Source organism: Rhea americana, unplaced genomic scaffold (genome assembly GCF_003343005.1).
Source record: "Rhea americana isolate MKP2758 unplaced genomic scaffold, rheAme1 scaffold_41, whole genome shotgun sequence".
Lineage (NCBI taxonomy): Eukaryota > Metazoa > Chordata > Aves > Rheiformes > Rheidae > Rhea > Rhea americana.
The window spans coordinates 4249522-4265246 of NW_028186546.1; the positions used below are offsets into that span (position 1 = coordinate 4249522).

Consider the following 15725-nt stretch of genomic DNA (forward strand, 5'->3'; position numbering starts at 1 on the left):
GAGGAGAGCAGCGAGGCCCGGAGCGGCGGCAGGTGGGCGGGGGTCGGGTTATGGGGGTGTCGGGGAGGGAGTCAGTGCCCGGGGCGGGGGTCGGGSCGTGGAGAGAGGAGGCGGTGCATGGGTCAGCGCATGAGAGTGCCAGGGTGGGGGATCAGTGCACAGGGGTGCATGGGATGGGGGTCGGTGCATGAGGGTGCACAGGATGGGGGGTTCAGTGCATGGGAGCCCCGGGGTTGGGGGGCAGTGGAGGAGAGGGGGCGGTGCAAAGGGGTGCTGGGAATGGGCGTAGCGCCAAGTGGGTGCCCGTGCACAGGGATGCTGGCATGGGGTCGGTGTCTCGGGACGCAGGGTCGCGGTGCAGCGGAAGGAGCTGGGGGGTAGCAGAGGGGTGGAAGCGGTGTGTTGGGTACAGAAGGTGAGGGCGCACTGTGGGGGAAAGGGCTTTATAAGGTCGGGGACTTAGAGCAGAAACGGTTTGGAGGGGGGATGTGGGCGAGCTGGCGGAGGGAGCAGTGTCCTAGAAAGGGGGTTTGTGGTGGAACAGAGGAGTCGGGGTGCTGTGACCTAGTGTGCAGGGATTGAATACAGGCAGCAGGTTCRTGGTGCTTGAGGACCTGACTGTCCCCGAAGTAGTGGTGGTGGTGGTCATGAAGAGGCAGGGAGGATGTTTTAATTCTTCCTGTGTGCCTGAGTTGCTAGATGCCATCCCACTGAACATCTGGCCTGCCTGGTTGTTAGCATGATAATACTGAGTCCGATTCCTTTCTTGACTTGTTACCAAGTGATAGTGCTGCGCCTGCTGTGAGGAAATCCAAAAGCCAAGGCACTAGTCCTCCCTATCTGTCCTCTAAATCCTTTCCAGCGCTTGCACCTTGGGGTTGTTCAGAGTATAGTATTTCTGTCATCTTTCTTTTAAACAAAATGCTGTTCTCTTGTTTACTTAATTGACTGTTAGACACAAGTGTTAGCGCATGCTTTAAGGGAAGAAAAGCATGCAAGACAAAGTGCCAGACAAGTTTCAGAATACAACAAGGAGAGAGAAAATATTTGATAAGTACATGTGGCACAAAGCTCTAGCAAAAGGAAGAATCTAATGAATGACTCAAATGCAAAAATGTTAGTGAGCTGTTCCCAATCTGTTTCTGAATTGGCTGAGAAAAGATGAGGTGATAAGCCRCAGCTAGAGTTGAGAGGAGGGAAGGCATGACTAAATGCTCTATTTGAGAAGGTGTTCTAAAAATGAAAAGCCTGAGCTTTCTGTTAGTATACCCAAGCACTCATTTAGAGGAAGAAACTGACTGACAACTCTGCATCCTGTTTCCTCTAAGGAAAATATAGTCATCTATTAACAGAATCATTCTTTTGTGTATCGGGTCATCAGAAACCTAGCTAGTTTATTACAGTTCTGCTGTAGTGAGTGTGGGGAGTGTGTTCATTTTTTAATACTCTTAAAAATTATTTAAAAGTGAATATTCTGTTTGATTACTGGAGTTAAATAAAACACTGTAGATATCCAATCTAATAACTTAAAGTCTAAGATTAAATGTATCTGTTCTCTAATTGATTAGTGCATTGGAATAGATTTGCTGTCATGAACTTTAAACAGAACTGCTGTAGGATCATAGTATTCTCCTTCATTCTTTTCTTTAATTTTTAGCCTCTATATTTGAATTGTATGCTCACCCCAGCAGATTGTTCTTCAGCARTAAAATACCCATTTAGTATAACAGGGTGTGTAATCTGAAAAAAAAAAATGTGTTCTTCTTGTTGGAAAATGAGTGTAATCCTCTGGTTGTTGAGAAATCTTTCTTTCCTAGGAGAAAATAAATGTAATGGTTAGTGAATTACTACTGTTCCTTACATACAGACATGCAGATTTGAAATCAGAGTAGCTGTTTAGAGTACAAGCTTGACAGATAGTCAACAGTACATATTTGTAATTTGTAATGGCCCTTGAGTCCAGTATTTTTTTTATTCTTTTTCCTAAAGCAGAATAGAGAAAAATGTTGTACATAAATGATGATGATAAGCTCTTCTTTCATTTGTTAATGAAAACAGCTCCTTTGAATGGATGTAAATATTTTGTTGAGTGAAAGAGAATAGACAAGCTCAGTAAGTGTTCCTCTTCTATCCTGTTTACACCTTCTCTCTGATGGATTTTTCCCTTGCAATCTTTTTGCTGTTCTGTTTGTAGGTAAATCAGATACCTTCAATTCTGCAAAGTAGAACAAAGCTGTATTCAAGCCATCCAGTGTGATGGAGCTCATAACAGGATGTAGACAATGTCTTTAGGTCCTAGGATTTGCATTTTATAGAARTAAGTGAAAGTCTGTAGTTGATTTTTTTTTCTGTAGTTTAAAGAGAGAAAGCTGTAACTGCGCTTCAATAGCAAGCTCACGTCTGCAAGTGAAAGAGGACAGGAAATGGTAAGAAAGGATTTTCGTCTGAGTATAGAGATTATTTATAGTTGGATGAAAAAAGGGTAAGTCCAGGTGTTTTTTCGTTTTGACAAAGTGCATATCAAATCTGACTGTAGTATTAGCATAGCCTCTGATAGGTGCTGCTATTACRGTTATCTTTGTATGCACTACATCGTACTGATCCCATCCTTTAGTCCTTCAATTGTCCATCTGTGAGGATCCAGAAGAGATTCTGTTCTCCATCATTTGGTCCATAATATGTTCTGGAGCACTAGCTAGAGATAGAGTAAAGGTGTATAATTGTCTTTACTGATTTCAATTTTCAGCTTTCTGATTGATACATTTTATTCATAAGTTTGGAGATTAAGTAACTGCCTGATGTGGAGTTGGGATTGATTCATTCACTTTACATGTGTGTGTGTGTGTGTATATTATATATATATATATATATATATATATATATATTTTTTTTTTATACCTATATGTATAAATACATATGCGTATGTGTAAAATTTATTTTTTTTTCTTGTCCACACTTGTGGAGGCAATTGCACAGACCTAGAATTGCAATTCTGGCTTCATTTTGTTTTATTTTTGCCTTCTGTAGTACTGTGTGATGTTTTTCATTTCCTAGTACAGTCTGTGATTTATTTTCAACAAMTTCCAGCAAAAGGCTTGCAAAGAGATGGTAACATATTCTTTTTATTCTTAAATAACTTTCCACTTCCTTGACCACATTCTACTGGCCAGTGTTTTGGCATAAAAATTTGGCATAGTATGCCACAGCAAAGTGTTGTGATAGCAATGTAGGAAGACAAAAAGCAAGACACCTCACCATTTCTAAGTTCTCTTAAATGAAATAGTTTCTTGGAGTAGTATTGACTTAAATTACTTGTATCAGAATGTATTAATTTACTGCTTCAAATAACAACTCAATTAGAATACCTGAAAGGGTATTCTATGGGAATGGGAAAATCTTTTTTCTTGTCAGCACTCTATATTCTTGGCGCTCAAATTTACAAGCAGTGGRATCTCACAGCGAAAGGAGGGAAGCCTGAAAAAAGGAAAACTTGATAGTGAGAACCAGTCTTAAACATCCTTGCCAAACCACATCCTAAATCAATTAAAGTGCAAGCAACAGGGTTTTAATTCATTGGAGTTGGTCAGATATGGGAGTAGTAGACATTAAGATTTTAATTTATGGAAAAATATTTTAAATTATGGGAAAATAAATAATTAGAGGAAATTAACTGTGGATTTTAGCACACAAATTAGGATTCTGTTTAGCAGTTTGGCTTTTATGACATGCAGGAATATGGTATAACAGTAAGCTAAAGATTGAATCAGAAATATGCCATGTAACATTTTAGTTCAAAATGAATCACTCAAGGAAAAAAAAAAAAAAAAAAAACTGAACGAATTAAATGCTTTCTTGCACGTCGTTCCAGTTCTAAATGTAGCTAGACTCACAGAGAGCTGCACTGATCCTGTGTCTCAGTGTTTGCTCAATAGGTGGAGTATGTGAAACAAAGTCCATTATATATTGGCAGGGGGGGGACTAAGGAAGAATGTCATTGCACCGAAGGGAGGAGAGGACTTTTAGGATATTCTTTGTGGTTAGTTAAACCATTTTTTTGACAAGTGTGTGGTGTTGGTACAAAAGTTCAATCTCATGGCATGAATTCTTCCCCCTGCTCCGATGAGTTMAATTTAAAACTGAAGTGAGGTTACACCATGATTTGACTGACCTGAAATCATGACACATGTACGTGTTCACAAATTACTGTGTTGATGGTGGAGACCTTAATAATGAGAAATCTTGGGGCAGGTTGAGGTTTGCATCTGGTGAGGAAAGATAGTAGGGAAAGTTATAATACAAAGGAATAAAGCATTTTTTTTACCTGATGGATAAGATGGGTGGGAAGAATTAGATCAAGGAAAACAATGGGAGTAGATGGGAARGAAACATTTTACAGTGTGATGTTAGTTTTTCGTCACTACAGTATTATTGCCAAGATTATTCCCATTCTGGCTGTATTTCTGTTTCTACTTTTTTTTTCTTTTTTTAAAAACATAGTTGTCAGTTGAATCAAGATAAAATTTAAATAGATCCTCTTTTAATAATATTTTTATGCAATACTAGAGGGTTTCGAGTAAATTGTTTTACAATAATGTGCAACCAGATTCTGTTAAGTATGTGTCCGAAGCCTTTGGTGTGCACTTGTTTACAGTGCTTGAGAAGAGATACAATCTCCTTCTATTCRGTTTATTATTAACCTGATCTTGGTTTCTGTACAGTTGCAATAATTATATGTACTCAGCTTATAAAACTTGTGTATTCTACTGTTCAAATATTTGTGCAATTGGTACTTTTCTAACAGTTTCTTGAACAAAGAAGCTTAAGTTTTATGGAGGAATGTGATGTTTGGCTACCCTCAGAAATAGGGACTATGCAATATTTCTTATTTAGATTAAAAATGTATTTAATTTTCTTTAAGCTATTAATAATATAGTACAACATAGTATAAGAGTTTATAAAGATGTGTGGGTTACACTTTCATGTAAAACTGCAGTGTTTCACATGAYTTGAGTGATGTAATAAGCCACTGTCCTTGAGTGTGTTTTTAAGATCATGCTTTTTATTTTCTTCCTCAAAGAAAAACAAGTGCCCGCTTCATTTCCTCTGTAAACRTCAACTTACTGCATTGGTAATTTTGGATAAGTTAATTTATTTGGCTTCAGTTTTACACAATTTTGTGATTCTTTCTGGTTAAAATGGCCATTCATGTCCACATCTGTGTGTGCAATAGCCTTCCCTCCACACCGCCTTCCCTAGACTAGAAAATAGTTAATCTGCCCATCAGGTTTGTTTACACAGTTCTTTAGTCTCATTGAAAACTATGTCTATAAAGGGTCCTTCTGGGTCACTAAATCAGCCCCCCTCAGTGCAAACCGTTTGTAAAGTGATCCAGTTACACTCTCACAGCYCTTTGAAAAGGGGTGAGCTTGCTACAAGCCGGGACAGCCCATAGATTCCAGCCGTTTCAGGTCAGGGTGAAACAAGTTTAGAGGAAGGAAAGACCCTTCAAAATGCTTTGTCGGTATTTTGTCTCTGGCCATTACCTGTGTGTGGTTTGTGTTTTGGTTTTCTTTTTATGCTTGAGTTCTACCCAGGCAGAAATACTCATTTCATTTGTGTGAGAAATAAGATTTTTTTTTTAACTGATAAATTTCAGACWGTGTAGAAATCAACAGCTAGCCTTCTATAACCATGTATTTATATAGCCAGATAATATAAATTATCTTATGCTTTAAGTGGCACTAATGCTTTAAGTGGCATAAGACAGTTTGTTTTGTTGTCTGCAGACATTTGAAGGTTGTTTCTGGTGTTCTTTGTCTGTCTTGGGCAAGACTTGTTTTATTTTAAAATGGTGTTAAATGTCCTCCAGGGTGTCCATGCTTTATCCRCAGATGCTGAAAACTTACTGGTTACAGCTTACCATTTCTTATATACTGATTTACTGGGTTAATTGTTCTTGGGATTTGGAGATTTTTTAGTTTTGTTCTTAAAAAAGGTCATGTTAAAGATCCCTAGGGAAGGGGCTGAAGAAACTAGTATTTATACTTTTCTTGTAAATATCTGAAAAGAGAGGAAGATCTCATTCAGTAGGAACACCTATACTTGAGAGCAAAAAGTCAGCCATCCCCCATATGAAACTGAACTATAAAAGAGTATTATGGTATATAGAATTAGTTTATGACATCCAGCCGTACACTTCAGATTTTCTACTATCTCTTTGTTTGTATAGGTAGAGCTACCAAGTGCTGTTTTGCAGAATATATTGACTTAAGTTTATTTAAAAGAATGTAACTTCAGAAGATAGCTAGTAGTAGGTGTTTTCAGAAGAGGAGAAACTGCAGATTGCTGTAGTTTTGACTATGGAATATGTCTTGACTTTCAGGTCTTTAGTAATTATTAGCACTTTGGATGGACGAATTGCTGCACTGGATCCAGAAAACAGTGGGAGAAAACAGTGGGATCTGGATGTGGGATCAGGTTCTCTTGTGTCGTCCAGCCTCAGTAAACCAGAGGTAAGACTTAATCTCTTTCCTGACTAAATCTTTGCCGATATAATAGACTTTGATAAAATAAACTGAGTGCATTCTCATCCACTGTGAAAAATACCAAATAATGCAGCAAACTTAGTGTTGACAAAGTTTCCTGGCCAATCTCAAACTTCCTTGGAGTGCTTGCATCATGTTGCCATTTCAAACTAGTGTGTGTCACCCTTTTAATTGAGATTGATGTATGCAACAACTATCAAGCTAGATGATGTAACTGAGTTTGGGGATTGTATGCAATTACTGGTCGGAAACAAGTTCCTTGTATTTTGAAGCAACCTAAAGATACCTGCTTTGTGTTATTAAGGTATGTTTTGGCAAGAGCTTTGCCCCCCACCCGAAAAGCAAAAGAAAGTCTTTGTGACTTAAAAACCCAATCTTTTGTTCATATGATATACTAGATAAGTAAGCTGCCTATGAAATAGTATGTTAGCAGCAAAATACAGCACTGAAGGTCACCTTGAAGTACTGAGTGAGAAAGGGCTGCATCATTTCTTGCTGATGAGCTGTAAGAAGGAGTTCTAAAGAGCTAAATGCCTTTCAGGGGCCTATTTCAGCCATCAGTTTGAGTAAACTTAGGCTAGAAGATAGAAGAAAGCTGGTTTGCTTGYATTCCTACACTGAAGAAGCAAGCCATGAGTCATTCTGTCCTAGACCTAGGAGAAATAAATACACCAACAAAGAGGTGGGTTTTGGTGCCAACCAAGTGTACAGTCCTTTGCCGTTGTGGATGATTGGACTTGATGACCAGTCCTGTGTTTCCAGGATACATGTTAGTAATTTGGCATAATGAACATCAGAGAAGAAAATTTGAATTCGGAGGTGTTCAGACTGTATGAGCGTCTTATATGTGGTTACTACCCGATTTATATAACCTGTATTTCAGTGCAGAGAAGTCCAATGAAAGATTTGTTTTTTTGCTGCTGTAGTGTGTGAAAGGTAGTAATAAATATCTCAGACTGTCAGTTTGTGTTCCTTTGGTTTCTAAGAGAATTTCGTCTAGGGTTGCAGCTTTTTTGAAGCTTGCTCTTTTTAAGATAGAATATTTTGAGGTTTAAAAAAAACACTGTAGGAAAGAGCTTTTATAAAAATGATYTCTAGAGCAGAAGAGAAAAGAATATGAAAACTGTAAAGAGCAAAATATCCATTACATTTGTAAAGGACCACAGTTCATTTTCAGTACTATAAAYCTAAAATATCAGTCTGTAGTCTGTTGCATGGGAGAGGTATTCATGACCACAGTGAAAATAGAACAAAGATTTATAAAATAAATATTTGAAATAGATGCAAATGTAGATTTCATTATTTACTATAATACARGTGTTTAATATCACAGAAACACTTTACAAATCTAGATTTTTGTCCCTCAGCTGGTTTATCCTGAGTTTTGAGCTTTTCTCCAATGTGGTTTGACTGCAGAAACAAGGTTGGTGCTTGAAAGACAAAAATCCTAGTTCTTTGGTGCAGTATTTAATTCCTTTTTGTAGCTATAAATTAGTAGGCTGTTGGAAACATCCAATACAATTTTAAAGAAAGTTTGTTATGCACATACTAAGTTTTCAGTTGGGATTTCAAATTGTTGCATTTCTACAACTGTGGCCAAAGACAATGATGGATTTTGCTGAAAATACCTGGATTTTGAGAGTTGCAGAATGTCCGAATTGTGTTAAGATAAAAGGTAGAACKTTTCTTGAAACAGGTGTGATGAATGCTCTAGGCTGCACTAAAATATTTAAACACACCACATTTTAAAACCTCATCTGTTGTCAGAATCAACRGAAGATTTCTTACAATGGATGTAGAGACTGTTTGTGTGAATGCTTAGCCACACTAAAGTTGCTGTGGACAATACTGTTTTGGATCAAAGTGTTARATTCATTAAAGCCTCAGAGTCTGTCCTCTTCCTACTCTGCACTTTTTTCTCTCTGATTTGGTACAAGGCSTGTTAGGTTTTATTCTCTCAAACTAACTATTGAGGTTTTTTTTTTCTTCACATTCCAGTCTTTTTGAGATAGCAATGCTGTCTATGTTTGCAACCACATACTATCTTCCATTTAAAACAGTATCATTAAGTAGGATGGAAACCTAGAACTTCTTGTAAGAAACGGCAGATGCGAAGCTCCTCTTGAGTTATCCTTGTAGTGTTAAAGATTTGTGGTTTTGCAGAATGAGGAACTGCTAAGCCTTAATTGTTTTGGTTTTCTATTTTGTTTTTAGCCTCTTGGGTGACAGTGCAATGAGCTCTAGTTCCAAGTCCTGGTGTAAAAGTATCAAATTAATTTTTAAATGCCTTTTAAGAATAGATATTAGGACTTTAAACATAGTGTTTAAAAGAACTATAGTTGCTTTGAATTTAGCTTCACCCCTGCCTAGTTGTAAAATGTCAGCTAGGCTGTTTGAGCTCATGTGTTAATTAGGAAAGTGAGGTAGTAAAATTTCAAATGTTCCAGCAGCTCTGTCAGACACTTCAGATCTTGAAACTACTGCTGAAGACACTGACAAGTGAGATGTTCATCGTTTGTCATATGAACAGATCAATTAAAAAGGAAAGTATGTTAAACTACTAATTGTTTATCTGGGTAACTGAGATGGTAAAATTCACTCTTTGGTTCTAAGCTTCAACCTCTACAGACATGGTCAGGGTGCCAGTGCTGAAAACCTACAACTCCAGGTTTCAGTCTTGTGCATCAGAACTTTGGTTCTTCCTYTATTATGTGTTAAAACAAAAAGCCACTCTCTTCAAAAATTGACATTTTACAACTCCAGGATTCATCATTAGCAAGTAATCTTTACACATAAAGGAGTAAAGTTCAGGGTAAAGTCATTCAATCTCAAATTTTGGAAAAGGGAGCTTGCTTTTGACAAAACTACTTCCATTTACTCTTTGAAATTTAACTTTGTAATGAATACACCGTCTGTACTTAGATGAGAATATATTTGTGGGAATCATCCTGTTGGAATAATGACTTAATCATGTGGAAATAGAGAACTGTCTTTGAACACTGGGAACGGTTCGTAAGACCTCATTACAAGGCTGTTCTTTACTAAGAAAGGTGATGCATTCTCTTACCTGGAAAGCTTTATACTAAAATACTTAATACATTTGTCTTTTGTGAGGCATCTGTTGTATCAGAGACATGAAAGTGTGAAATCACTTGTAAACTAAAGTGACTGGTCAGTAGAGGCTAGTATGACTGATGGGACAGTGGGAGACTGGAGAAGAGTAGTAGTAGTAGATGAGACAGAAGATGATCCATACAGGATGGATAAAATATAAGGATACTGCTGTGAAAAAGCTGGTAGCGGAAGCATGAGGAGAAATGGGAAAACAAGTGGAATACTTGATGGTGATGATGAGAGAGTACAAGCTTGAAAATACRTTCGTGACTGTGACGTGATATTTTGAGCTGTCAGGAACAGTGCAGGGAGTTGAGCCTCAYGGGTAAGGGTGGCCCAAATCATAGTTTCCATGGCCTGGACAYGGAATGTACTGGATAAAGGTAACTGCATTTGCTCCGAATTCAGGTATTACAGAGTAATCCCTAAGTTAGAATCCAGTTTCTTTATTTGAGAGATTGGGGATCTTATGACAAAATGAGTTTGCATCCATGAGGCTGACATCTGTAGCAATCACAATAAACATACCATTTTAACTTCAAAAAATGAAATAATTGGGTTATGTGATGTTACAGAATCTGTTAATCAACATCCTTATTTCTCTCAAGGCTCTTAGTACCTTCAGACTTGTGCTTTGCATTGAATATTTTACTCTTGCCATTTTTTAGCATTATAGCCACACAAAATAATTTTTTTCTACAAATTCAGACATTTACCATTTTTTTTTGTTGTTTTTGTTTTGTTTGTTTGTTTGTCAGGGGAGTAGGGGTGGGTTTTTTGGACCTAAAACTGGCAGGTGTTTGTGAGACATTTTAGGATTAATATTTTTTCCTCTGGACAAATGTGGAGATGCAAAGAAGTTGTATAAACTGAGGCAAGCTGAAATCTAATTGCAGTGTAGGCAAACTGGACCAGTAGACATCTTTGGTTTATTCCTGTTTTGTCCTTTGGAGAAGACAGGCTGATGCTTATAGCAGTATACAAATAGGGAAGGGATTTGGAAGTCTATAAAATCTCCACCGTGACAGGATTTAGTATACAGTATAAATTTCTTTTCCTTGCTTTGTGCCACAAACACTTTTAAATTCTCAATGTTTTGATTCTTCAAAAGAAAAGAAATGTTGACTTGTGCTGTGAAATGTCCAGGTACTTTCAACAAGTATAAGATGCTAACTGCCTGGACACAGTCCTGAAAGGCTGGCTGTACTTTGGAGAAAGCAATTTCTGTACCCAGTCAAGGGCAGAGAAGGACCAAAAGCCATCTAGGGTTGCTTTGGAGGCAAGGGAAGAAATTCAGCAACTCTTATCCTCTGGCCTCTTGCTCTTCAGTGCAGAAGAAATTACAAAACCCGCACTGAAGCAGGTCTCAAGCAAGATGAGGTCAAAACGCCCTCTAGGGATGTGGACTTGTGATTTCTAGTTTTTCTCTTTTATGTGCCCTGGCTGAGGTTAGAGGAGGGTGGATAATGCAGCTTTCTCTTTGAGAGAGAAATCTTTTGACGTCAGTTCTAAGAAAATCATACCCATTGCTTAGGGCACCCTTGCCAGAGATATTTTATTAATTAGCCAGAATAAAAATGATGTTTCTGTTTAGCCCATTGTATTCTACTTAAGTATTTTCATCTCTCCCCTGCCCCCTCCACCTTTAGTCACTGTCTGCAAACACCATTCAACTGTAAGCTGGCATATGTTTGTTTGGGGAGGTTACTTAAGACTCAGTCCTGCTTGTTGGACCACTTTCACTTCAAGGGTTATTACAGCAAATGTTAAATATAGTGAGGAATATTACAGATTTCAGTCAAAYCTGTACAAATCTCTTCTTACTCTTTGAAAAGAACAAAAATGAACTCGCTTCAAACTACACAAATATTCTGAGAAAATGGCTTTGGCTGTACTAGCTTTTTGTTCAGAAAAATAATGGATCTATCTGGCTCACTAAGATTAATCTTTTAATGTATTTGTGCATCTTAAACATCTGACATGGGATACATCCACACCAGAAGCAGTCTTCTGTGCCTTGCACTTGGAAGAGTCTTTGGGTGTCACTGTGGGCTTCATCCGGGAGCAAAGGCTGTTTAGTGGGGTCAGACTTTGATATACAGAAACTCAGAAGTTGGTTCTGTGGMGTCTTAGAGTGTATGCACATCTGTGTGAAGCATAATTTTACTCCAGAAAGTAAAGAATAAAAGAATTAGAACTTCTATTAATGCTGTAAAAACTATTTTTCAACTGTAATATGTTGTAATCAGCCCCAAATTGTCCTTCTCTGTTCAAGTAAGCAGAGTAAATTAGTTGATGACTTGTTGAGGTGACTAATCTGGGGACAATCTGTTTCCTTACAGACGTAGTAGAACTTTTGTTACCTGGAAGAGTGTATTGATAGTTAATTGTTATCTTTGCTTGCTACTGTGATGAGTGTTGGAACATCAGATGCTTTGATAGCTGGAGATCCTCTGCCTGTAGAGGAAGGCTGGGGCATCATCTTGTTTACAAAATCAGATGAATTTTTTGTAATAGAAATAAGGGTTAAATTTAACTCGATATACAAGGTCTGGGGGACCAGTCGGTAACAGCACTTTTGCTGAAGGTTGGAGGTGATCTGTTTAAAATGGAGAATAAAGACTTCTCTGTATTAGGAGGTGCTGTGACAGGTTATCTGCTGCCATCTYGATTCCTCGCGGGAGGTAGGGGGGAATGTGATCCTATGGCGCCTGAGGGGAGAGAGAGAGAGATTAATATCTTAAATGATCCTGGAAAAGCTCATAATGAATCAGAAGCAAGTGTCCAAAATTCTACTTCAAAGAAAGATAAATTCTAATTGCAGTTGAAGCAGGGAAGGCTTATTAGGGCTATCAGAGGGATCAGAGCCTGTGTTTTATAATCAGAGGGTGGCTGTGACTGCTCTTTAACTTTACAGATGCACTGTGATTCCAGGTGGCATAGTGGGTTCTTTTTGTTTCTCTTACTGGGAACACTCAAGGTATACATGGCAATACTCTGCAAACTTAATACGGGGACCTGTGGRTTTCTGAGTACCTGTCTTCACTGTTTTCCTGGTAAAACTAAAAGAAACTATTTGTAGTTTTCCTGAAAATTGAACTTCTAATAGTCTAGTGGACAAAAATTCATCAGCTAAGGAACAATTATTTTAAAATATTTGGATAGCTAGATGTTCTGCTTCAGTAGAAAATCCTGCTGAACTTCTTAAATGTGGAGTGGTAAATCTGTGGAGAAGGGGATCTGTTGACAGTCACCTGAGTTGTTAGGAGTTAATGTGATATARTACCATGTTTTCTGTTGGGGTGATGAATTGGGCTGTTCCTTTGACAAGTGGTCTTTGGTATTTATCAAACCTGCACATCTTCAAAGGCAGTCATCTTAGTTAAATGGCTCGTTTTTGTAATTATAAAAAGAGAAAAAGATGATTTCCTATAACTACAGCTTGGTGGCTTTCTTACTGACACTTAATGTGGTTAGCAGTGATAAAGCTGTGATAGCGTGCTGACACGTGTCCTCTAACTCATACTGTAATAACATTCGGGGGGGAGAGGACTTCCGTTACTAAGGCACGTGGGAAACTAAATTAGCTAAGTATTGTGGCTTGCWTGATATCAGAGCTCTCAACGCTAATCCTCACAAGTGATACTTTTCTCTGAACAAAGCCAGAAAAGTTTCTAAAACAAAATCATTCTGGGCTAATGTTTATGGCCAACTTTTGACTGTGGTGCTCACAGACATTGTCAAAATATACTGTAGCAAATCTGAGAAAGGATGCTTATCATCAGCTTGCTGTCTCCAGGCCGCCTCTGTTGTTTAGTTATTTTTATAGTAGCTTGTAATTTAATTGGATATGGTAGACTGTGTTTTTATTGGTCGTTAAGCAGTTTTAGTGTGTATAGATATTAAAATGGATCAGCTCAAGTAATGTCTAGGCAAACACCTTATCTAGAACAGAGGAGAGATATTTGGAGCTCAGCTGCCCAGAATACAACAAAAAACTGGTTTCTTCTGCTCTAGTGACTCTTTTCAACCTTCAAATCGTATTTTATATATATGTATGGTGTATGTATATGTGCATGCACACACATGCACACACACAACATGCATATAGAAAGTGCCTACTCCAAGCTTTAAGTATTTCAGGCAGTTTAGCAAATCATTCCCCTCACAACACAACCGCTGACATCTCATTTCCGAATTTCTTGTGAACTCTGTGCTCTGCATGCATTAATCTTTGTCAGACTTCCAGTGCATTTTCTGCACTCTGTCGTCTAACCTTTCTACTTTTTTAAAAAATCCTTGAAAAAGGAGGGACATTGCTTCTGCCCTGTCCTATTCTCCTCCTGCATTGGGCTCCCTTTTCCTGTGAAAGTGGCTTTGGGGCTCAGAGTATTTTTCAAGACATGGGGACTCTGTGCCCTTATCTCAAAAGCACTCTGTCCTGGCAAGGCTGGGAAAAAAACTCACAAGGCCTGGCGGAGATCAACATAAATCTTCAGCCTCTGCTATTGCCTTCATCCCAGCCCCTTCCTACCCCCTCTCTTAAGAGAAACATCTTGCCTCTCTCCCTGGTGGTGTTATCTACCCCTGTAGTCTTGCAAGAGACATTCAAGGGGAAATAAGTTAAAAGATGTACCCGGTACTGGTACAATATTAACTTTGCCATGATGGCTTATGAGTTCTGTACATGGCCTACTTCTGTAGAAGTGAGATTTGAGTAATTTTCCTTTGCTTCACTATTTTTTTCCATATGTGCTGTTACTTTTAAGGAGTTGAGTGATGGGCTGTATAGGTGCAGCTCCCATTCGTCTCAGGAAGGACTGCTCTTAAGTTCTGGAAGACTGTTGCAGTTTTTTCTTATTAACAAAACTTGCTACATGAAAAAGGAGGATGGAATAATGTCAAAATAAAGTCTTTCTTAAAGCACTGTGCTGTTTTTTATTATTAAGAGGAACAGTTTTTAAAAGTCTGTTACCATGGCAGCAAAGCAGGCTGGCATCTCTGTAGTCAAAACCCCAAGTCTTGTTTGACARTGATTAAAGTAATGGCAGTGTTTTAGTTTGTTAGCCCTCAGAAGAAGGGTCTATTTGATTGCACAGCAGACAGCACTGGGGAACTGGTCTCTTGAAGTTGGGACAAGGTCTAGTTAACTCACTGTGATTCCTCCATCCATTTCACTGCACGGCTGCTCAAGGACGGGCAGGGGACGGTGCAAGACTGCTTCTTTTAATGACAAACTCAAGCCAACCAAGATACTGTGTCCTCAACACTGGTTGYGAGAGTGTATTTTCCAGCTGCAGTGCTGCTGTCATCTGCTGCTGTTTGCATTTCTTTGCTTAAAAGACAGTTTTTTCAGGACTCTTATCTACTAGATCAGGTTTTAAGTGTAAAATCATGACAGTGATATCAACTGTAGTCATTTAATTGCAGGTAGTAGTGTTTCCAAAAGGAAAAAAAAAAAAGTAAAAAGAATATTTTGGGGGAATCAGGGGTCCTCTTTCTTGAGGAGTATATATTCCCACTACCACTGTGTAAAAGTGGTGTGACTTTTCACTATATTGCATATCTGCTCAAATAATACCCATTTCTTTGGCTTCTCTGATGTGCCAGCCTGGCATCAGCCATCTTCTACCTCATCAGAGAAGGAAGACCATGTGATCCTGCCTCCATAAACTGCAGTGGCAAAATACTGAATCATCAGAAGTGCAACCTTTCTCGTGGTTCTGGTGTCGAAAATGGTCTCGGCACTTTTGCTAGGAACAGAATGTAGCTAGCAACAGATATGTGTACATATTTGCAAACAGTTACAGTGTTGAAATCAGATGTATTGGTATTTACAAGAAACGAAGTTCTTCTAGACAAAACAACTATAGATAGGTGTTTCCTGCTTCAGTTTCCTCATTGCCCTTGAGAATGTCTCAGAAGGTCATTTTACATTCGATTGACGTGAATCATGGACTCCCCTTTGTCAATTTTTGTCTTCGTGGGCTGACTCTACAGGACTGTATGCCCTGAAGAATATTTGTTTTTTTACATGTGCTTYAGGCAGTGGAATAACTTAATTCT

General features: G+C 38.4%; 1 protein-coding gene across 1 annotated transcript in view; it reads left to right on the plus strand.

Annotated features, from left to right (window-relative positions):
* The window catches only part of EIF2AK3 (eukaryotic translation initiation factor 2 alpha kinase 3), a 46072-nt gene that overhangs the window by 925 nt on the left and 29422 nt on the right, over positions 1-15725 (plus strand). Inside the window, exons 2-3 of the mRNA XM_085314602.1 lie at positions 4-32; positions 6383-6512. Coding sequence (XP_085170728.1) covers positions 4-32; positions 6383-6512 — 159 coding nt within the window. The remainder of the gene's footprint in view (positions 1-3; positions 33-6382; positions 6513-15725) is intronic.